General features: G+C 43.1%; 1 protein-coding gene across 1 annotated transcript; it reads left to right on the top strand.

The window, feature by feature from the left end:
* Positions 1 to 1,314: 1,314 nt before the first annotated feature.
* On the top strand, positions 1,315 to 21,600 carry Scn3b (sodium voltage-gated channel beta subunit 3). The gene is made up of 7 exons (XM_027930676.3): positions 1,315 to 1,344; positions 1,803 to 1,882; positions 8,617 to 8,780; positions 11,056 to 11,281; positions 14,649 to 14,787; positions 19,283 to 19,363; positions 19,723 to 21,600. The coding sequence occupies exons 2-6, from the start codon at positions 1,828 to 1,830 to the stop codon at positions 19,344 to 19,346; spliced, it is 648 nt and encodes a 215-aa protein (XP_027786477.1). The 5' UTR covers positions 1,315 to 1,344; positions 1,803 to 1,827; the 3' UTR covers positions 19,347 to 19,363; positions 19,723 to 21,600.
* The last annotated feature ends 1,893 nt before the right edge of the window (positions 21,601 to 23,493 follow it).

Below are 23,493 nucleotides of genomic sequence, written 5' to 3'. Positions count from 1 at the left end.
CTTACAGTCAGCTGTTACTCTGTGTTCCCTTTTGGAATATCAGTGTTAAACTTCCCCTTTTAGCAAAAGAGCAGTAGAATAATAAGGTAGCTGGGGGCAGGCTTTTGTACCAATCATTCTCTATTAATCTTTCACTTCAGTTCCAGGCATTCCTAACCTGTTATGTCAACTTGGGTTTATAACTGAGGGTGAAGTTTCAGGTTTCCCTTCCAGAAATTGGGCAGCGACACTCAAGCAGCTGCTAGAACTAGGGAGTGGCTAAGAGTTGGAAGACACCAAACCGGGATCTGTAAGAAAAAAAGAGAGACAGCAAGGAAGGAAGGAGGGAGGGAAGGAAAGAAAGAGGGTTAGGGAAAGAGAGAGGGAAGAAAAAGAAAAAGCGGTTAGAGCTATAAGGACTGCGAGAAACCTCGGAAGGGAAGAGCAGTCCTTTTGCCCCCAACTCCCAATGCTTACCCCTGCGCTGACACTTGGATCACCTCTCTGGAGATGAAGTAAACACGGGCACAGGTGCGTCTCACCCCTACCCGCTTGCCCTAAGTAGGGATTATCTTGCTGCATTCTTTGTTCTGGGAACCAATTAATCAAGGGTAGACGAGGCTGGACTGGGAAAGCTGGAGGGGATGGGGTCGGAGGAAAGAAGCCAGGAGCCATTTAATGTATACATTGCACATGACATCATTGCTTGAAAGAGATTTGGCCCTCCTCTTCCCGGAGCTGGAGGCAAGCATATCTGCTGGAGCAGGAGTGGGCTTGTCTCCCGGAGTGTGTGAGTTGGTGCGAGGCAGTGCGCGGCTGCTTAGGAGAGGTATTGAGGCGTAAGAGGGAGACCCGGGGAGTGACAGCAAGATGAGAAACCTCCTGGGCTGGAGGTGTTTGCGCCGCGCGGGGCTCCGCCCCCGCTCCGGCGGCGCGCTCGGCCCTGGGAGGGGCACGCCTGTTTGGGGGTGGGGACCGTGTGCCCAAGGGGGTGGGTCTTTGGTGGGGGTGGGGGCGGAGAGCTGCCTGCGCATGTCAAGGCTAACAGAGCACACACAGCTCTGGGGGCCTGGAGAGGGGCGGCCGGTCGCCTGCCACCCGGGTCGGGACCCCGTGTGATCCAGGGGCGAGCTCCAAGGCAGGGGCACTTTTCTCTACCCAGCCTCCACCGCCGACATCGCCAGCCCTACAGGAGGTTCCGTCTCTTTCCCGGCACCTCTGAGTCTCCCGGGGAGCCGAGGCCCTTGTGTACAGACCGACGTGGGACGAACTCTGTATCCCAGACGGGAGGCCCCAGTGGCTTCGGGTGCAGGGACACGCCCAGCCGAAGAAGGCGATCCGGGTGGAAGAAGCCAGAGCTCCCAGGTCTGGGTGGATCCTAATAGCTGTTGTAAGGGGAAGCGAGAGGTGAATCAACATGGACCCCTTCGACAGCCCAGCCTCCTAGGGCCAGCCGTGCGACTCCCTTCCGAGCTGAGCTTGCCCTGGGCGCAAGCCAGAAACGCGGGGGAGCAACTGGAATGTGAAGTTCCGGGGTGGGCGGGGAAGCTACTGTCCGTGGTCCTGAGCCGGATCCCGCAACCCGCTCCGGGAGAGTGCGCGGCGCTGCTGATCGCTCCCTCGAATTGGGTTCTGCTGGGATAGGTTGGAGCTGGGACCCCCACCCCCGCCCCCTTCCCTGTTTCAAACGGCAGCAGAGCCTCCCCAGGCACGGCGCCCTTCGTTCAGTCAGAAAGTCGCCCTCTTTGGGCAATCCGTCCCAAAGGGTTTCCTCGAAAGAATCTGAGGGCGCAGTCTTTGACTGAGGGAATCTCTCCCTTTAGCCCCGGAAAACACCCGCGGAAAAAGATGCCTGCCTTCAACAGATTGTTTCCCCTGGTTTCTCTCGTTCTCATCTACTGGGGTAAGTACCAGCCAGCACCCTGCCATGTGAGATGCAGATAACTGTAATCATGCTAACGATAATAACACTTATTGATGTCCTTGATGACAAAAAAAGAAGCTCTGGTTGGCTTCCCTCTGTACATGTCTGCCAGACATGGAGATCTAAATGGGTTCCATGAGAATGGAATTTTAAGATTGGAAAGGCACCTCCCCGTTGTCCTGCAGCTTTATTCCCCCAACCTTTTTTTGGTGGTTCTTTTGCTCCTCCTCCTTTCGTGATCATTCTTAAGTCCCCCCCACCCCCCTTTACTGAAAGGGAACATAGCCACGTTCATTATAAAAAATCTTGCTTGCAATCACATTTCATTTCTCAATGAGGAGTCAATCCTCCTGGAAAGATCACTGGGTCTTCAGATTCATTTCTCTATATTAACAACAACAACACAAAAGCTGGGTGCATGGATTTTGAGAATGAAAGTGCTTTGATTGTTGATCTACTTGCTTAATTTGGTAAGGAATAGGGGAAAACAGGCTTAAGCCATTTGCTGCTATGTATTAGATAAATAGACAAACACGGAAATGTTTTTTTTGTTGTTGTTTTGGTACACTTGTGGAGCTAAGATGCTTTGATGTTTGGGGAGCTGGGTTTTTTGCCCTCAAAGATGAATAAACTTGTCAGTTGTGAGATACTGAGATGACCTTCCCCCCTCCAAATAAGTTACTCCTACACTTGACAACAGTAAGGCTGAGCAGAGCTATGTCAAGGGATGGGCCTGAAGTGGGGTGCCTGAATGTGTACAAAGGGAGTTAAGAGTCTATGTGATAATGTCTTACTATGTGGTAGAGATGATATTTGTGTCTCTGAGTCTCAGTGTCTGAATGTGCACTAGCATGTGTCTGAACATGTTAGTATAGACATCTGAATGGACTGGTATGAACACGTGGGTGTGTATGTGTGTGCAGTTCTAGGCATCTCGGCCTTGGTGTCTCTTATATTCTTAAATCAAACATGGGTCTCTTTAGTTGGTAAATTGCTTTACATGATCTTTGCTACCTTCTTCCCTGCTAAAATCAATAAAAAGGATCATTGGATTGTGCCCACCCCCTGACTGAAAGTAGACAACTGGATTATTCTCCCATGCTTGGCATGAAACTCATTCTGCCTGTGCAGTGGCAGACATGCTGATGAGAATTGACTTTTTGCCTCCGTATCTTTGTCCAGTCTCTGGGTCTAACTCTGGCTGCCAGCATTATCTGGATTTTGCATGTGACCAAAGGCAGAACCAAGCTTCCTGCTGAAAAAAAAGCCTGATGAGACAGGCTAAGAAAGATGAGGAGGGAGAGTAATGCCAGCCCCAAGGGCAGTCTTACTGCCATTCATTCCCAATGGAATACACCAGACTTAGAGATGAAGCAGACATAATAGGTTGCCAATGAGCTCACCTGCCTTGAAGATTAAGGCTGAGATTTGCTCCAGGGAAATGCTAGGGTTGTGAGGCTTCGGAGTGGTTATAGTCTGGCAGGATAAGAGAGAGTGTGGATAAAGCTGAAGTTGTAGAGAAGGGTTGGGGTGAAGTCCGCATAGGTTTTCTTCCCAGACTTTAAGTTTTTAGCATTCCTGTCTGAATTCCATTGGAATGGGAAAGCATGCTGTAGTCCAAGTGTTTTTTTGACTGACTTGCTCTGTTGCTTCTATCATACTATGTAACAACCTAAGAGAATCTGTTTCTTTATATGTAAAGTTTGGAAGTTGTCATAGATGACATCTAATATTCCTTTCAGTTTCACAACTGAATGATGGGGAAATGTTTACAGACTATTGCTAGAATTGTTGGAGTGCCCATTCCCTCCTCCACCCCCCAAAACTTTGGAAAATCTGACCACATTACATCTCTCCTTGGTCATTCTCAGCATCTTTTCAATATGAACATTGGTTCACAGACTCAGAAACTGCAGAAGGTAAAGAGGAGTTCAGGATGTCTCATTGTTAAATGTAAGAGAAAGAGCCTCACTCACAAATGCAATTTCATTTTATTAGCATGTAATTATAATACTGGAAAGCATTTAGCTAGACATGTCCCCCCTTTTTCAAGCTGATTTTTTACATGATGGCCAGTATGAATGGAAAGGGTTTTCTCCATTTACTTTCTGCATGTATTGAAAAAAAGCTCCCTTATTCTCTTAATAAATCATATAATATTAATAATAAGAATTTTTAAACCTACACTTGCCTGATGCTTTACAGTTTACAAAGCAATTTTCAACTCATTACTTCTTTTGGTCCCCATATCAATTCTACAGGGTACTGAAGGGAAAGGAATATTATTCCCAGTTTAGAGATGAGAAGATTAGCTTAGGGAGAGGAAAGGACGGCTAGAGAATCCAGTCTTCTGACTTCATTCTTCTGTGGCTTCTCTTGGACATGTGCAGCTGTGCACAATTGCTGTCCTTGCATTTCTCCTCTGATCCTTCCCTCCCCCTTTCCACATGCCATCACCTTTCCTAAGGCCTCACCCATCCCTTAGCTCCTGTTGCCTTCTGTGCACTTCTTCAGGTTTACTCTCCCACTGGTCCCCTGTGTTGGGGAATTTTTCCTCTTCCCCTAATAGCCCTTCCTAGACCTCATTCCTTCAGGACCCTGCTACATGACAGGCTAATTTGATGACCTCAGGAGTTAACATCTGAAACTAATTGCAATTGTGACCCCATTTCGGAAATTATTTACATTTTAATTAAAACCTTCATCACCTTATTGCAAAGGAAGCATTCTAGAGCAAGCCAGAAAAGGCAGTGTGACAATGGCCAAGGAAGAGAAAAATATGGAGGTGACAGATGAGTTGAATATAATCATCATTAATGAATGCATCATAGTGTTCTTTCTCCTGAGTTTCTTCATTATTATTATGGAAGTTGAAGAAGAGTCCAAAGGTCAAATGATTTGGCCACTATTATTCCAAGAGTTTATCATTGATAGGCAGCAATGTAAGCTGAGCTCCTGCCATATATATGTACAATCTTTCCTTGGATACCTACAGCATACCTACAGCGTTACATAATGGTGCACTGTAGACTTGTGGGTGGAGAAATAGATTTTTCTTTTGACTGAAGGAGCAGTAAGTCATAGTGCACAGGGCAAGCCAATGAGGAGAGAGAGTTTTGTGGCCATTTTGCAATGTACTATTCAGGACCACAGGAGCAGTGTGCTCCTGCCTTGAAGCTGGACTTTGGCCAGGAGAAAGGCAGCCCTGGGCCTTCTGAAGATACCTTGGATTATCATCACTGAAAAGAGAAGGACCGTGCGCACAGGCTGCTGTTACACATTCACTGTCCTGACTGCTTAGATCCCACCTTTCCTCCCCTAACTATGAATGGCCCAACTGTGCTCCTATCTTGGCCACCCCATCTGTTTGGTCACTAAAGAACACCCCTTTCACCCATTCCACAATGTTAATCCAGCAAATGATTCCCTTTCAAACCCCTTTATCTCTTTTATCATCTTCATCTAGCAAAATCATCTTCCGATCTGACTACATGCCAGTTTCCTATCTGTTCTTTCTGCTTCCACTCTTGTCCCCCTTCACTTCTCCAATTTATTCTCAACACATCAGGCTGATCATGTAATTTAGTACAAATCAGATCTGACCATGCTTCCACTCAGAACCCTCCAGGGCTCTCCATGTCACTCTAAGCAAAAATCAAGAGTTCTAATGTGGCCTGTAGATCCGGCTGCAATCCTGCCCTGACCTCCCTTACCAGTCTCATCCCCGTTATGCTTACTTCCTTTGATATATTTCCCACATTGCTAGCTCTTTGCAAAGAGCTTGCTTTCAATAGAAAGAAAGGAAGTAGTGAGCTGGAGACTCAGGGCGGGGAGACATAGACTTGACCTCTTCACAGAAGGAACAGGAGGTCATATTGCAAAGGGCAAGCAAATGAGAAGGGAGCGCTTTGTGGCTATTTTGCAATGTACTAACCAGGACCCTAGGAGCAGTGATTGCTCTCTGCTGTCTTTGCTGTGTAGTGAACATGACAAGCACAATCCTTTGGACCCTTGGACCCTTGAATCCTCAAGTTGCTCCTTCCCCTGCTTGGCATGACTTCACAGGAGCGTCCCTGTGGCTCATTCCATCATTTCTTTCCTTCAGTGACTGCCCGACGTTAACCTTCTCAGTGAGGTCACCTCCAACGACCTTGTACATTCACTCTCCCTTCATCCCTCCTCTCCTGTGCTTTATTTTTCTCACAGCACTTATTACAATATAATGTAGTTCATTTTCATTCTTCTTACCCTGGAATTTGGCTCCATGAGAACTGAGATTCTGTGCTTAGAACAATGCCCAGCACACAGTGGGCATTCAATACATTTTTCAAATAAATAAGCAAACAAAAACAAACAAATAAATAAATAAGCAAACAAATGCAGGATAAAATAACATTAATAAGTGACATATAAAATGCATTCACACAAATCCATAGAATTTCCATGGCCTATACACTACACAGATATTGTTTGTAGCATTTTAGTGCCTAATAAACTGAGTCTCAAAGGTTTGTGGATCAAACTCATTCCTTCAGGTGCCAAATACCATTATCTTCCTATCTCTATAGTCATAACCATGTCTTCCTTGGGACTTTACCTGTCCTGCTTCTGAGATCATTGACATTGAACTTGCTTTTACCACCTCTTGTTAAATATGAATGGACTCCAATATTTTGTGCTACACAGAGTTCTTGCTGCATGCCCTCTGCCCCTTTGTACACTCACAAACTTGCACAAACAATACCTCCTTTCTTTTTTTCTTTTTTAAGCAGGATTGTGATCAAGACTTTAAACTCATCACATGCTGAAAGTGTTTCTGATCAGTTTTACCTAGATGTGGACCCTCTCACTATCAAACCATCGAGGCCCTTGTGCAAACTCAAGATAACACAAGCCCAGCTTACCTGAGAGACTGAAAACCAATTAACATTTATTTTATGTTGACTGTTTAAACCTTAATTATAGTGTCATTTAGTTTTTAAACACTGAAGTTTAAAAATGGAAGTAAAATCTGTTGACTTCTCAACCAACCACAGTATTTATTTTTTTTTAACTTTATTTTATTTATTTTTATGTGGTGCTGAGGATCGAACCCAGGGCCTTGCACGTGCAAGGCCAGTGCTCTACCACTGAGCCATAACTGCAGCCCACACATTTTTGACTCAAAATTCGTCTCTGTCAGTCTCATTTTAATCTCCTATAGTTCCGAATTTTCAGTAGATGGATAGGCTGACCATTAATGATGAACTGGTTGGTTTAAATGTCAATGTGTGTTGTTTATTTTTCTTCTTAGAGGTTCTATTTGTATCATTAGTTCATGAGAGGGCAGTTTCGGAAGGAAACTTCGGGAGTCCTGATATAAGAATTCTTGGTGGCCAGTTTATTTTTGAGTCTTCCACACCATGAGGCATAAGCTCCCATACTGGATAGTTTTTTGTATTTATAAACAATCCTAACATTAGAAAATCCGTTATTATTATGCTAAACTTATATTTTTCCTTATAAACTTTGGAGTTGGGTAAAATCAAATTCTCTTCCACCTGCCAGTCTTCAAATATTTGAAGATAGGTATTTTCCATGCCCAGCTTACCACCCTGAGTCCTTCCATTCATTCCTTACCAGACTTTAGGCTTGTCTGTGGGCCCCTCGCCATCTTGTTCATCTCTGGGCATGCACTCATCAAAAAATTTCCTTTTGAAAATATGGTATCCCGAACTGATCATAGCAGTCCAGATTTGTTCTGAACACTGCAGAGGAACTGCACCTCCTTCCTTCTGCACACTGTGCATCTGTTAATGCAACCCACATTCGCTCTTGTTTTTGTTGACAGCTGTGTCCCACTTTTGATTTTCTGAATTTACAATCTGATCTGTTTTTCTTGAAATGGACTTTATCTAGAAGGCAGGAACCATAACATAAGTCTAAACCTCCATGTGGCATGTTAAGTGTCCCATAATCAGATCTCTCTAGATTTTAACCTAGTCTCCCTCTACTCTTCAGAGAGACTTGTTCTAGCCTAGTGGTCAGACTGTCATGTTCCCCTCTGCTGCTCCACCGTCCAAGTGTCAGAATCACCCACAGATTTCTTAAAACACAGATGTGCTTACGTCTCTGTGCCTTTAGAGTATTTGATGTCTCATACTATAAAGGACACACAGAGATTTTCACAGCAGGGATCTGTCCATCTACCTTTCTAGCCTCAGACTCACAGCCTCTTCTCCCTTCCCCAGAAGGAATATGTTTATCATAGGTAGAAACATGTTCCCTTCTAGATTATAAATTCCTTGAGGCTGTGGTTACCATTTTGTTCATCTTTCCACCTCCAGCCTACCATAGACCTGGCATTGAGCGGACTTCAGTGAACGCTGGGTGAAGATGGGGTGGGTGGATGGTCCCTGGATGCCCTATCTCCCCCCTAGACTTTAAGACTTTGAGGGTAGGAACCAAGACTGTCCTGTGCTGCATCTTCATTGCTTCCAGGAGAAGGCTTTCAGTCCATGTCTGGGTCATTCACATCTCCTTCGTCTTGCTCCGCTCCTGTTCTCTGAGCTTAGAGAACTTGGGTGTGGACTCAGGGAAACAGGCATTTTCAGTTTTATCTAATGATTCGTCTCTGTTGTTTCTCTCTCCCTCCTTGTCCTCCAATGCCTCCCTCTGGTTGCCCCCCTTCCCACTGCCTGCTGTCCCTTCCCTGCCCTCTGTGCTCCCTCCAGTCAGCGTCTGCTTCCCTGTGTGTGTAGAAGTGCCCTCGGAGACGGAGGCTGTCCAGGGAACCCCCATGAAGCTGCGCTGCATCTCCTGCATGAAGAGGGAGGAGGTGGAGGCCACCACGGTGGTGGAGTGGTTCTACAGGCCCGAGGGCGGTAAAGATTTTCTTGTATGTCCGACTGCTGCCTCTGGCCTTTCTTTTACCAGTCTGTGATGTTATGTGCCTGGCTCCTGACAGTCTGCGAGATGAGGATCTAACACTCACTAGCTCTTTTTCTTCTGAGCACTGACAGCTCCTGAGGAGGAGATAACTTCCAGTCTTAGTTTAGCTCCGCTTTTGTGAAAGGGAGGGCGCTTGTCCAGCCACAAGCAGCCTGGTTACAGGCAGGGGAAGGAGGACAAAGAAATAAATCCTATTGAGAGCCTCCTCTAGGCTAGGCACCCTGTGAGGCCTCTTGCAAGTGTGTCCGTTTTGTCTTCCTCACCATCCTATGAGATGGACTAAATTAGTAAAGAAACTGAAAGAACATGAAACATCATTATGTGAAATAACACAGCTCTTTGAACTCTCACCATCCCAGTGAAATAAGAATGAAAAAAAAAAGAATGACAGGGATGACCAAGGTTGATATTGCTGGTGTCCCCGAGCAGCCACATAGGTACATAGTGGACTTAGCTAGCTATGTAGTGGAGACTCGCTGTAACCTGTTTCCCAGAGGTCATGGCTCCATCCTTCCCCCCAGGCTTCCCCTTGATCTGGAAACTAAGGGATTTGCTCCTGGCACAGCAGGAAACTTCCTGACTCTGTACCTGTGCACACAAGCAATGTCAGTCCTGGTTGGTTTGTGCCGGTGCTGTCCATTTTGTCTCCCTCACCATCCCACAAGATAGATTAAATTAGTAAAGCGGTTGTTACATGTTTGGAATACTACCTCAGAGATGACTGTTATTGATACTGTCACTGACTCTGGAGCAGGTTGCCTGGGGTTGATGCTTTACCCTATGCTATTTGGCTCTGGGTCCAGGTCATGTTGCTCAACCTCTTGATGCTTTGGTTTCTCTATTTTTAAATGGGGACATAAATTATAGCTAGCTTATATAGGGTTGTTACCAGGACTTATGAGTTCTAATTCTTAATGCATTTAAAATGATTCCTGGAATATAGTAAGCATTATATTAAGTATTTCCTAGAGAAAAAGATGCATGTGTGAGTAAAAATGTATACACACATACAGAGAGAGAAATGAGTAAACTGAGGCTCAAACAGGTTACATTAGTAAGAGAATTCAGACTTCACCCAGGTGGTCTGACTGCAGATTTTAAAGCCTCTGTTTAGCTCTCTGTCTGGCCATCCTGGGGGCACTTCTCTACAAAGACTTTTAATGGAGACAACAAACAGCAGGGTGAAGTTGAGTTTTGCTTGCTCTCTTTCTTCTTAACGCTTTAACCTCTGTTCTGTGTGCCATATTGGTGTAGGTTGGCTCTACTCGGGTGCCAATATAGGAACCAGCAGAGACTTCCTGAGCCTGGCTCAAGATTGATAGTGACACATCAGTGAAGCTGCCCTTAAGCCAGTGCCCCACTTACAGGAGGCTGGAGGTCTTGGCCAGATCCAAAAGCCCCCATAGACAACAGGCCCAATCATACACCAGCTACCCACACTGCTTCTGGGCCTCCCCAAAATGAGGAGAAAATGCAACTGAGGAAATAAATTTTGCATTCAATTTCTAGGAATTTGAATTTAAGTAGCCACATGTGGCTAGTGGAGACTAGAATGAATAGCACAGCTATAGACAACAAAAGTGTCATGTCAGAAGGAAAGGTGCCTGAGAAAAGACATTTAAGAGAGCAGATTTCAATTTGAATTTAGCCCAAAGCAAAGCAAAAGCCCCAACATGTGCCTCTCGGTTGGTAGATCACAATTCAGCATCCTAGGCTCCCTTCCTATGGCCTGGCCCAGATTTCCCCACGGTCCCTTAATGGGTACCAGCTCAGAGGGTCACATTTTGAGCGCAGGACTGTCAGGTGTCTTCATTGCTCATGAAACCACCTCTCTTGGTCTCCTCACCTTGTTCTGTTGTTGGCTGTCCCATGACACTCTCTCTTGAGCTCCCTTTCTATCTCCTTCTAATACTTTCTTTCTCTCAGTTTCCCCTCCTGGTCTTCTGTATGCCTCTCCTCCTTTTTTTTTTGTTCTCCCATTTTCCTCATTTTTCCTGCCAGGCTTCTTCCTGCCTACCCTTCCCATTTGCCTGTGTCCATCTTCCTGTCTTTGTTTCCTTCCGTGTCCTCCCCTGCACCTCTACATCCTACCCCTGTATTCTGGGTCTTCTGGCCACATGGTCCTCTCACTTCCCCACTCCTTTCCTCCATCCCATTCCATCTTGGCTGTCCTGCCCTACCTTTTCTCCTGGCTCTACCTGCTTCTGCTCCTCTACCTGCAGATCTACGAGTATCGAAATGGCCATCAGGAGGTGGAGAGCCCCTTCCAAGGGCGCCTGCAGTGGAATGGGAGCAAGGACCTGCAAGATGTGTCCATCACAGTGCTCAACGTCACTCTGAATGACTCTGGCCTCTATACCTGCAACGTGTCTCGAGAGTTTGAGTTTGAGGCCCATCGGCCTTTTGTGAAGACCACACGGCTGATTCCCCTTCGAGTCACTGAGGAGGGTGAGGCTGCGGCACAGGGTTTCTGGGGCGTCCTACTCTTTGGGTTGGGGTTGGAGGATAAGAGAGCCTTTGGAGAGTGCAAAACCCATGTATTTGTACCCATCTTCCTTGAGCAGCCAGCTTTCTGCAAACACTCCACCACTTGCCTTCTGTGCCCTTCCTCAAAGCAAGAAGGCTTGGAGATGACAGTAAAATGACCTCTTCTTGGTCTGCTAGAGAAAAAAGACAGCCTCCACAAAGCCTAGAGCCACTGATTTAATGATGCCTTTTTCTCTAATCTGTGTGGAGTCCCTGATTCAGTGGGCACAAAGAAATTGTATAATGTTATCTAGAAATCCTCTCCTGTCTACAAGCAATATATACTGCCACATCCTTGTTTCTCAATATTCAGCATCTTCTGCAGGCCTTTTTAGTACACAGATTTTTTGACTTGCTAGGGGATGCTGCTGTTGAGAACCACTCTCTGAGCCCAAAATTTGACAAGCTTTTTATCTTTATCTGTCTCTCCACAATAATCACACATTCAACCCCTTCCTCAACTGTGACATCTTTGCATAAATCCATCTTCAGCTGGGAGAAGGGGACAAGTTGATAGCTCTCCAGTCTTTAAGGTCTTCGGATCTTTCAGCTGATTTCTTGTTAGTGGGAAGTCCTCTCAGCAACTTAACTCAGATATTTCTCTTGCATTCCAAGTCCAGAACCTGGAGGGAGGACTTTGAGGGCACTCACATTCTGCTTTGGTGCTACTGTCAGAGGACTCAGAGAACTGCAGCTCTGAGCCCCTTGCGAATACCTCTTCACATGTCAGATGCCTTTCTTTCTCAGGAGGTCTATTTCCAGCCTGTTGCTAGCATTATCTCTGCCCTGAGATGCAGGATGATGAATAGGCCCTGATGTGTGGGCATGAAAGAAGAGATCAAGCTAAAGATAGTGCTCTTCCTAGAAAAGGGACCTGGGAATCCTAACTTCCAGACTACAAGTTCTTTTTTTTTTTTTTTTTTTAAATACTGTGATCAAAACAGTAAAATGAAGACCTCAGTGTTGAGAGTGAACCACAGAGAATGAGACGCTATAACTTAAGCAGAAGGTAGATCACTTCTGAATATGCAGAACACTCAGGCTACCTGAATTGAGATGTGATGAGTCACATCCCCTCTCTGAGCCTGTCTCCTCTGTGAGAGACGCAGGGGACAGGGCGGGAAGCTCTCTGAGGTATGCATCTGTTCAAAAGTTCCATTATCTTCCTCTGTTTTCACTTGCTTCTCCCTGGGGATGGGTGCCTGGCGCCCCCTGCTGTTCATCATCAGGAACTGCTGGCTGGTACCTGCCAGACCCTAGGAAGGTTCCTGTCTCCACCTCCTGCTCTCTCAGGCCTCAGCTTTTTGCCTCCAGAAACCACTGGGGGCACATCTGATGGAAATTTGTGACAAACCTAAGCTAGTCAGCCTGTCAGGCACCGCAGCAAAACCCATGTATTTGTACCCATCTTCCTTGAGCAGCCAGCTTTCTACAAACACTCCACCCCTTGCCTTCTGTGCCCTTCCTCAAAGCAGGAAGGCTTGGCGATGACAGTAAAATGACTTCTTCTTGGAGAGTCACACTTGCACTTCAGGTAAGAAGAGAAGGAAAAACAAGTTTGTTAACAGAGTCACAAAGCCTTGTGGATGGTAGGGCTGGAAAGAAGCTTAGAGATTTAATCCAGCAAGGCTCCTCCATTCTACCTTTGTAGATGTGAGTGCAATGGGTTTGGGTGATTTCTGGTTTGTGTAAGTTAAAATGACTCCCCTCAGGTACTTGGAGGGTGCAGTTCTGGAGCCTCTCATTTTGTGCCCGGGAGAACAGAGCTCCATGAGAGTGAGAGAGGGGCTGGCTTAGGGACATGAGCTAATTAGTATTAGAAGGAGGACCAGGGTCCAGATCTTTTGCTTATTAAGCTAACCCACAGCACCTTTCCTTCCACCACCATCCCCACTGCCTGCCATTTTTCCTCTTCCTTCTTTTTGCCTCTGTGACCCCTTGACAGCTATCCACACTGAATACTCACTGCCCTCACATGACTCATAGGTGCACCCTCCACTGTGACATGCCATTTCTTCCATTCCTGTCCCAGAGAATCTGTCTGGTTCTATTTGTTCACATTAAATTTTTCCTGGTTTAAGCTCTTTCTGTCTCTAAGACATAAATTAAGACATAAATATGAACCCTCTTCCAGGCTAGGAGACAACACATGCCTCAAGCTACATCTATGACTTCCAGCTCCACCTTCTCTGAGATGAAGTTCATGGCTAGAAGTCATTGCTTTTTTTCTTTTGTTTAAACCAACAAAGCTTTGGGGATGATTTGGACTCTGTGGATAATTGCAAACTGAATTTAATTCCTTCCTTTGTATCAGACTATATGCCATGTATCATGTTCTAATTGTCATTTTTGTTGATTGTGGAACAAAACAGATCAACACTTATTTGTATTCATTCATTCAACAAAAACTCATTAAGTACTTCAATTTATGGAGGAGATTTGGTCCAATGCACTCTCCCTAGGGACATCACTACCTCCATCACCTCCATCATCTGCTGTTCAGAGGTTATAGGTGGTTGAAATAAGACATGTACCTTAACATTTGTGTTGATTTTTGCATCTCGTTACATTTCTGTTTGTGTGTGGTGCTGGGGATTGAACCCAGGACCTGCCCATGCTAGGCAAGCACTCTACCACTGAGCTCCACCCTCAGCCCACACAGATATTCTTAAATATACTAGCTAATGTAACTTTCACAGTAACCCTGACTGATGTGAATTATTATCCCATTCTACAAATTAAGAAAGACTCCAATGCAGGAAATGACTGTTTCCAAACCAGTAAGTAGTTACAATTGGGACCCAATTCTTCTCCCCTCTTCTTCCCTCCCTTCCTTCCTACCTAAGTATGTGGGTGTGTATACACATATATAGACATATATACACACATATATACATATGTATATATACATATGCACACACATATACACTTATATACATATACACATATATTTAATATGTGTGTATTTATATATGTGTGTACATATGTGTGTGTATATATAATTCTGAGTTCAAGTTTCCTTTTGCTGTTCTTCTACTTCTTCCATCCATCACTCTCCCTCATCCCTATCTCCAGAATAGCCATTGAAGTTCAGTGAAAAAACTGACAAGAGGATTTGAAGATGTCCTCTGACATCTTCCTGAGTTGGAAAGAACATGTTCCTGAGTTCCTTTAGACTCAGTGCTTATTTAAGTCATACTTAAAAATAGGCTTCCTAGATCTAAAACCCCAAAGACAGCTCTGGGTTTGTGGGACATACACATTCTGAAGCTCATTCTCTTTCTTGCAGCTGGGGAAGACTTCACTTCTGTGGTCTCAGAAATCATGATGTACATCCTTCTGGTCTTCCTCACCTTGTGGTTGCTCATCGAGATGATATATTGCTACAGAAAGGTCTCAAAGGCTGAAGAAGCAGCCCAAGAAAATGCGTAAGTCCAAAGATGGCGAAGTAATAAGGATAACTAGCCCCTTCTGAGTGTCTGCTGTAATAAGTGAGGTGTTACGCAATTTATACACATCCTTCACCTTTCCCTTTATAACTACCTGTGAGGTAGGCAACATTATTGTATCCATTTTACAGATGAAAATACAGAGTTCACCAAGGGCCACTGTAAGAGACAGAGCAATGTCTGATTTTAGGTCTGCTGACTCTTGGCCTGCACACTTAACCACTGAGGTGAAGAACATCGGCTGCCATTACTAACCCATAAAATCAGCATTATTATGTTATAGCCATTTTATAAATGTTGAAGCAGGCTCAGAGATGTTAAATGGCTTGCCCAGGTGGAACACACAGTGAGTGCGGAGACAGGGAATCGAACCCAGACCTCTCTGTTCCTGACATCCACCATACCATGTTCAGCTGTTTGACTCAGAATCATATATACACACACATATGTGCACACATATATAAATACACACATATTAAATATATGTGTATATGTATACAAGTGTATATGTGTGTGCATATGTGTTCCATGCATACCATGGAACTCATCAGCCCACCTTTATGAGATAAGGAGCTCCAAGCTGTGAGTTCATACCCTAGAGTCTGACCATGATCAAATCCCCCCTAGTAGGCTCTCCAATCTTCTGATGACCAGCCTGTACCTTTGCCAATTTTGCCACGACCCTAGTTATTTGAGAGAGCACGTGTGAGAGATGATGGGGTCTATAATAGCAAAGGGTCTGAGAGACCATGCTGGACTGTTATTTGGGGAGAGAAGGACAGGAAAAGACAGACAAAAACCAACCCTCAAATTTCTAGTAACATTGCTGAGGGAATAATCTGAAAAGCTTCAGTTGCTGCCACCTGGAAATGTTTGATCAAGAAAGCCTCATTTTGCATGGTATCTATGATCTCAGGGAAATAAAAATTACTACAGACTATATATGAGGGTAGAAAGAAGGAAAGTTGTAATTCCTGGTGACTTAGTTACTTGGATTTTAGTAATTGGATTTTAGTGCATGGACAGGAAATGTTTGTGCTTGGACAGAAGTGTCTACCTTTGGGCCCCCACAAGAAACAGAGTTGGAACTAAGATCCTCAGCAGAGCCAGAATCCCCAAAGGGCTACCAGTCACACAAGGGTGGACCAGAAAATTACCAGCCCACCAGCCCCCAGAAAAGTCAGGGAAACCTATCCATGTTGTCTTGACTTCAAGCAGAAAAATAAATGATTCTTGACAATTAGTAACCATAGCCTTTTCCCACAAAATGTGGGACTTAAATTGATACTATCCATGTGATCAAGGAAACTCTAAGCAGTGGACAGTGATAACTGGGAGTATCCTATAGAAACAAATGGAAAACCCTTCTGAAGGGACCCTCTCTCTGCCAAGGTCCAGTAGGATTCTTTAGACTAATTACTGCTAGAAGGGATTTCACAATCCAACCCCAAATGAAAAGTCACTGTGGAAAATAGTCCAGGTGTTATGGTATACTCCTGCAATCCCAGCAACTCAGGAGGATCATGAGTTAGAGGCCAGCCTAGGCAACTTAGTGAGGTCCTACCTGTAATTAAAAAAAAGGGGGGGGGATAGGGATATAGCTTAATAGTAGAGCGCCCCAGGTTTAATCCTCAGTAAGAAAGAAAACAATCCAGATGAACAAGAGAAATAACATAAGGTCACTGTTAAGTCCTAGGAGATTCAGATAAGAAGGGTCTGGGAAAGTATAGAAAATAAGCTTGTTTAAAATAGTTAAAGCAATGGGAAAAAAACTTAAAACATAAAAATAAGGTAAGTTGCTAAGAAAAAAGGACACGCAGAAAAAAATTCTGAAAATAAAAAAATGTAGTCAATAAAATATCAAGTGGATTGGTTCAATAGAAAATTGGATACAGGTAACCGAAAGAAATGTGAGGGACTTATACAGAATGGAATAATAGGAAAACAGGAAATGAATGGAAAAAAATGAAGTGCTTCATTAGAATAGAACAGAGAATGCAGAAGAAATGATACCTGTATAAGAGAGAAGTGGCTGAGAGAAAGATAGATGCATCTTCATATGCAAGACTCATAGTCAGCTGGTCCCCTACTTACGATGACTCAACTTACAATTTTTGACTTTTGACTTTGTGATAGTGTGAAAGCATTGAACATTCAGTCAAAACTACTTGAAATTTTGCATTTCAGTTTTTTCTCAATCTAGCAATATGTAGTATGCTCTATCCTGTTGCTGGGTGGCAATAGCAAGGCTCAGCTTCCAGTCAGCTGTGAGATCTCTCTATAGTGTTCTACATTGTCAAGCTATGATGTCTGGTTGGTTAGATATGTTAAATATATTTTCTACTTAGGATATTGTCAACTTATGGTGAATTTATTGGGACATAACCCCATCATAAGTCAAGGAACATCTGTAGGTACTGAGCAGGATAAAAATAAATAAATCTGTATCTAAACACCAACTTCCTTTAAACTAATAAACAGCAGCTACTAAGATAGTCTACAGAAGATATCTGTCTTTTGAAACTTTGGAAAAGAACAACAGTTTAATAAAAAAAAAAAATAGAAACCTTGGAAGAAATGCCTGTAACATTAGAACATGTCAAGAATATCATCTCTTCCCCCTATTGTTCAATATTGAATTGGATATTTTACACAGTATGCTAAGTAATACAAAAAGAGGGGGGTAAAAATTGGAAAGGAAGAAACTAAATTATCATTGCTGACATCCATAATATAATTATCTGCATATAATATCTGAAGAGAATCTATGAGCAAGCAATAACTAGTAAGAACATTCCATCAAGTTTCTTATAAAAATCTAAATGCAGGCATGTGCCACATAATGTTTCAGGCAGTAACAGACTGCATATGCTATGGCAGCCCCATAAACTGTATCAACCAGTGGTGTCTGCCATTTTAGGTTGTGTGATTACACTCTATGATGTTCAATGAGGATGAAATCATCTAACAATATATTTCTCAGAACATGTTCCTATTGTAGAACAACCCATGGCTGTATAAAAATCACCTATATTCCAGCAACTAATCTAGGAACATATTTAAAAATTTAATTATAATAGAAGCAAATATTATCCAATACCTGGAAATAAATCTGACAAGAATATGCAAGACCTTTAAGAAGAAAATTATAAAACTTTACTGAAAGACACAAGAAAAAGCAAAGAGATGGAAAATAAATCCTCACTACTAAAACAATTCCCTCCCAAATTAATCTTCAAATTCAGTAAAATGCCAATTAAAATCTCCATTGAATTTTTTAAGGAACTTGATAAACTGATCTTTTAGGGTCACATGAAAGGTCAAAGGGCCAAAAATTATCTAAACCAAAGGACAGCCAGGTAGTAAATATTTTAAGTTTTGCAAAGCTACGTAGGATCTCTGACACCCATTGTTCTTTGTTTTCCTTGTGTGTTTGAAACACTTTAAACAAGTAACAGTCATTTTTAGCTTGTGAACCACAGTTTGTAGATCTCCGGTCTAAGCCAATTCAAAGAAGGAACAATTAGGTTCCGGAAAAGTAGCTAATAGAGATTAAAATTGCTCATACCTCTATCAGGGTAAACAGTTTGTGATACTGTTTAGGTATATACTGATAGGTATAAAATGCACAAACAGAACAAAACAGAAAGTCCTCCAAAGGTTAATGAAAGTATATATATAAAAAAAGAATACATAAAAGTGATGTCGCTGCAATCACTGAGAGAAGAAGGAACTGTCAAGTAAGTTGTGGAGGGAGGATTCCTTGTCCATGTAGGAAAAATAAAATAAAATTCTGCATCTCCTATGCCAAACAAAAATACTTTGAGTAAATTTATAGACAAAGTAAGATGTAAAACTTGGAAATTCTATTAAGGAATATAAGAGAATATCAATATTACCTGGATATAGAATTTCTTAAATAAAATACAAAAGGTACAAATCAAAGAGAAAAAATATGGTCGTTTCTCATTATCTTATATGTAAAAATCAATTGTTTATTCCAAAAAAAAATCCATCTAAAAGTTTACAGACAATAGACTGAAGGAAATTTTGAAGACATGAAGCTGTCAAAGAAAAATCAATGTGAAAAAAACCAAATACCTTAGAAGAACAAATTATTGAAGGAGAAACTCAGCCTATAAACCCATGAAGAAATGCTCAACTTTACCAATGATCAGGAAAATAAAAATTAAAATAACTATAAAATATAATTTCATTTCCATTCAGTTTAGCCAGTATTTTTCAGTTAAGTCGTGCATAAGTGTGGATTCATAAGAAGACTCAGATATTGCTAGTGGGTGTGTTCATATACAAATACAGGAGAGGATGTATTATTCTAATCTGTTGAAAGGGTCATTCTAGTTTTGTCTTGGGAACTAGCCCCAGAAGGAAATGCAGAGCTGTCCTGAAGACCTGCTCCTTCCTTATTTCACAAGCCCCACTGGTCCTCTTCCCCCCTCCCCTTCCTTTATAGGTCTGACTACCTTGCCATCCCTTCAGAGAACAAGGAGAACTCTGCAGTGCCTGTAGAGGAATAGGAGTGATATGACTTGAGGTGAGGTCCTGGGACTTGGAAGGGGAAGGGTGGCTGGTTGCATAGTGACTTTGTCACCCACAACTGACATGACCTTGAATTTGATCCCTTTAGTGGATTTCTAGATTTCTATCCCGTCTGGTATCCCTACCCTCAGGGTACTTCTTTAAGTTGATGACTAAGTCACAAAGCTCTGTAGGATGTCAAGCCCTTCAGAAGGTGAGGGCTGACCTGAGTGTTGCCAGACCAAACTCCTTGCCCATGGTAACAAGGGCACAATTCTCCACTCCCTTTTTTTGGTCAGTGTCTTTGGACTTGCCTGGGCTGCACTGGACTAGGCTGGGATGGAAATTCTGAATGATTTGTTTTATCATTGGTAGGTGGCCTGAACACTAAGGGACTGGCTATCCCAGGTTCCATGATGTCAGCAGCATCAGGAAGGTGCCCCGTGGTCCCCATTGCTTCCTGCAACCATCCTTCTACACATTCATCATATATCCACCCACCTCTGAGCTTTCACCTCTGACTTCCTAACTCCATCAGAACTCCACACACCATGAGACTTTGCCAGAGCTGAGGAGCCAACATATCTACATGGAGTCAACCTTGCCTACCCTCGCTTTCAAGCCAGCTGCTCCAGTGCCAACTGCATTTCTCCCTGTGCTCCAAATAACTTCATACCAATGCTGAAGGTAGCATTTCCCTCTTCCCTCAACTGGCTGGAACTGGCTCATTCTCCATTGCTTCAAGAGAATGGATGTCTTACTGGAAGGAGGAAGTAATTATTTTCGGTAAAAGCAAAAGCATGTTATGTACTTGGACTCTTTGAAGTTAGTTTTTTCCAAGTTTCCACTTGACTAGAGCATCAGAGAGAAGCATGCCTCTCTAGGTTCTTCAGTGACAAAGATTCTTAAGCATAGACTAAAATGCTTTCTGGAGCTTAGTACTCCAGGTCTAGATCCCCCATAGGTCTCTAAGGCCTGGATTGCATCCAGTCCTTCAATGAAGCCAAGGACAAGAGTCTGGGGAAGGACCCAGGACAATCTAAGTGGCTCTTAAAATCCATACAACATACTCCTGATTTTGTTGGAATGATGTATGTGTGCTCTTTCTGGGGAGCACACCACCTGGGCATTGGGACTGAAATTTCTAAGTTCTTCCTCTCCAAGTGTTTGTGGATCAGTATTAGTCCTCATTTTATAAGAGGCAACTGAGGCTCACACAGAGCTCTACCATATAAGAGAATTAAGAGGACAAACTATACAGAGATAAGCTTTGGATGCTGCCCAGTTTCCACTCAAGTATGGATTATTCTGTTTTTGAAAAGATTTGACATTGAACTGGGCTGTAGCCATGCCTTTTGTACAAGCACAGATTTGAGGTGGATGGTACAGCTTAGGTTAACTTTGATAGATTCAGGGAACTAGAAACTGGCCAAGGAAGGAGACACAGAAGTACATGAGATAGACTGGAAGAATTTCCTACAAAGATGTGTGAATCCGATACATCCCCAGGAGGATATCGCCTCTGAGAACAATATTCAAACTAAGAAAAATACTTGTTAGTCTGAGATGGACAATGAACAAAGTGATAAGAGGTGGCATCCAAATACCTCACCTATGTATGAATCTGTACTGTTAGGTGTTTTCGTTTTCTTTTGGTTTTTGTCTTTTCTGAATTTTGAGAGAGCAGAAAAATGGTGGGGAAATTATTAGTGTCTCTCTTTTATTTATTTTTTTGTTAATGTAGTGACTGGTCCAAGTATCTATGTGTGACATCCTTCACACCTAGTGCTAAGAGATGGGGAGGTTTTATGTGATATGAGAAGACAGACGAAAGTGCTGGGATTCCAGAAGAGGGAAGGCCCTCAAGTCTGGGGAAATTGATCTGAATGCCTATTCTCCATTGGCTTTGGGCATCACGTGACAAGCTCATCATCTCTTCCATCCCTGAGGACGTACTTGAAATAAGATCCTTAACACATATGAAGAGTCTAATGTGTTGAAGAAAACATTTGCAATAAATTCAAGACCCTTCTTATTGGTAATTTGCCACACCACCTTTCTGAAGTAAAGGAGATGATATAGAGCATTTTTCTTAATTTGTAATTGGGAAAATGGGCCTGAATCAGTGGGAGGTTTACCCAATCACAAGCCTGGTTGATGCGGAGGTTGTAGCAGCAGCGAGTCACTTCCTCCTACTCCACTTCCCCCTTGTTTCCAGTGGACCATGCATTTAATTTGTAACCAAGTGGTATGCATGATTGCCTTTTTCTTTAAAAAAAAATACAAACACTAGATGTTTTCTAAATTATTTTTCATGGACCGAATGATGCTGATCATTTATTCTTCAAAAGTTATCTTCTTTGTTTCTTTTTAAATATTTTCAACACTTCTCATCCTTGATACCTTCACAAGAGCTACATGGCATGCAAAAGCATTTTCACTCCATTTATTTTATTTCTTCTCCATTTCTTCCAGTGAGGTGAATGTTCTTAAGAGTCAATGTTACCAATGAAGAAATGGAGGCTATAATGTTAAGTAGCTTTACTAGATTATCAGGTCACTTTGCTGATCAGTGGAGAGCTAGAATCCAGGTCTTCTGACTCCTCTTCCAGTTTACACCACAGCTGCTTCTTTTCTTACTTTAAACTCCCATCCAACTCTGCCTCTCTTGCTTGTCCAGATGTTTCCATCTTCTCTCCACCCTAATCCCCCTCTCCTACTTCTCTGCCACTTTGCTTCTTGGTAAATACTACAAATGTGCTTTGAGAGCCCATTCCACCCTGGTTTTCCTTCTGGTTGGTTTGTATATCATTATTTCTCCAAAACTGCAATTCAACTCCTTCCTGGGAGACTTGATCTTGACTATACATCTATAAGGTACTGTGATCACCAGCCTACGTGAAGTCTTCACCCACCTCCCTGTTTCTTCACGTATTCCTATACAAGATCTTGACTTAAATGCGTGTAGCTCTGGAAGCTTTATCTGGTATGTTGTTACTTATTAAAGGGCTTAGAAGAGTTTTCAAGGGCTATAATCACTTTAGAAACCCCATTTGTTGTCTTGGTGCTGGATGTTTCCCATGACTAATCCTCAATAACACAATTCACTAAAGGTCAAGCTAGGCTGAGTGTGATTTTCCCTTTCTTACTGCTTAATTGCTCAACTCTATAGGTCCTGGGAGCAGTTTGCCCTGTTGACCTTTACCACCATCTAGGTTTTATATCAAAGCCCCAACCTCTGCATGAAAATACCTGGACAGTCAGTTCCCATCCCTATCCCAACCTTCATTTTTAGTCTGTTTAACAGCATTGTCTTTTGGTTTCTCTATCCCCAAACATCTGCACATCCACACATCCTTCTGAGTTTCTGGTTTCTCCTGAATGTCGAACTGGAAATATTAGTAGAAAAGGAATTTTCAAATCAGAAATATGCTGGGAAGTGTGTAGAGCGGTGAACGCTTAAGAAGATGAGATAAGCCAAGTGTGGTGGCATACACCTGTAACCCCACCACCTTGGGAGGCTGAGGCAGGAGGATAGTGAGTTCAAAGCCAGCCTCAGCAATGTGAGGCGTTAAGCAACTCAGTGAGTCCCCGTCCCTAAATAAAATACAAAATAGGGCTGGGGATGTGGCTCAGTGGTTGAGTGGCTGAGTTCAATCCCTGGTACCTAAAAAATAAAGAGACACAGTGGATCCCTTTCCTCCCGAGAACTACTACATCAAAAAGCAATATATGAGCTGGATGCAGCATTGTGTACCTGTAGTCCCAGCTACTGAGGTAGCTGAGGATGGGGAGGGTTTTTTGAACCCATGTGTTTAAGATCATCCTAGGCAATATAGTGAAACCCTGTCTCAAGTGGAGGGAAAAAAAAGGAAAAATACATCTAGAATCTCTGAACCTACTTTACACATCAGAGGGAAAAGTCTATAAGATTGCATCATTGCAAGAAAAAAGGAGAAGCAAGAGCTAGACGTATTTCAAATGTTTTTGTTCCACTTTCCCAGTTTCACATGGAAATGGTAGAGGTGAGGGGCAGGGAAAAAAGCCCGTCTCAGCTCTTTTTGTAAATGAGAAAACCCTAACTCAGTGAATTCACGTAGTCACTGAAAATATATCCAGATGGTTGATGTGCTTGCTCACCAGTCT

Source organism: Marmota flaviventris, chromosome 9, assembly GCF_047511675.1.
Source record: "Marmota flaviventris isolate mMarFla1 chromosome 9, mMarFla1.hap1, whole genome shotgun sequence".
NCBI lineage: Eukaryota > Metazoa > Chordata > Mammalia > Rodentia > Sciuridae > Marmota > Marmota flaviventris.
Note: the sequence above shows the minus strand (reverse complement) of the source record. Positions and strands in the feature narration are given on the sequence as shown.

Excerpts from the sequence above, each read along its gene's own strand:
- Scn3b (XM_027930676.3), top strand. The coding sequence starts at position 1,828 with ATGCCTGCCTTCAACAGATTGTTTCCCCTGGTTTCTCTCGTTCTCATC. Across the intron at positions 11,282-14,648 it reads CCTTCGAGTCACTGAGGAGG|CTGGGGAAGACTTCACTTCT; the intron begins GTGAGGCTGCGG and ends TCTTTCTTGCAG. Across the intron at positions 14,788-19,282 it reads GAAGCAGCCCAAGAAAATGC|GTCTGACTACCTTGCCATCC; the intron begins GTAAGTCCAAAG and ends CTTCCTTTATAG.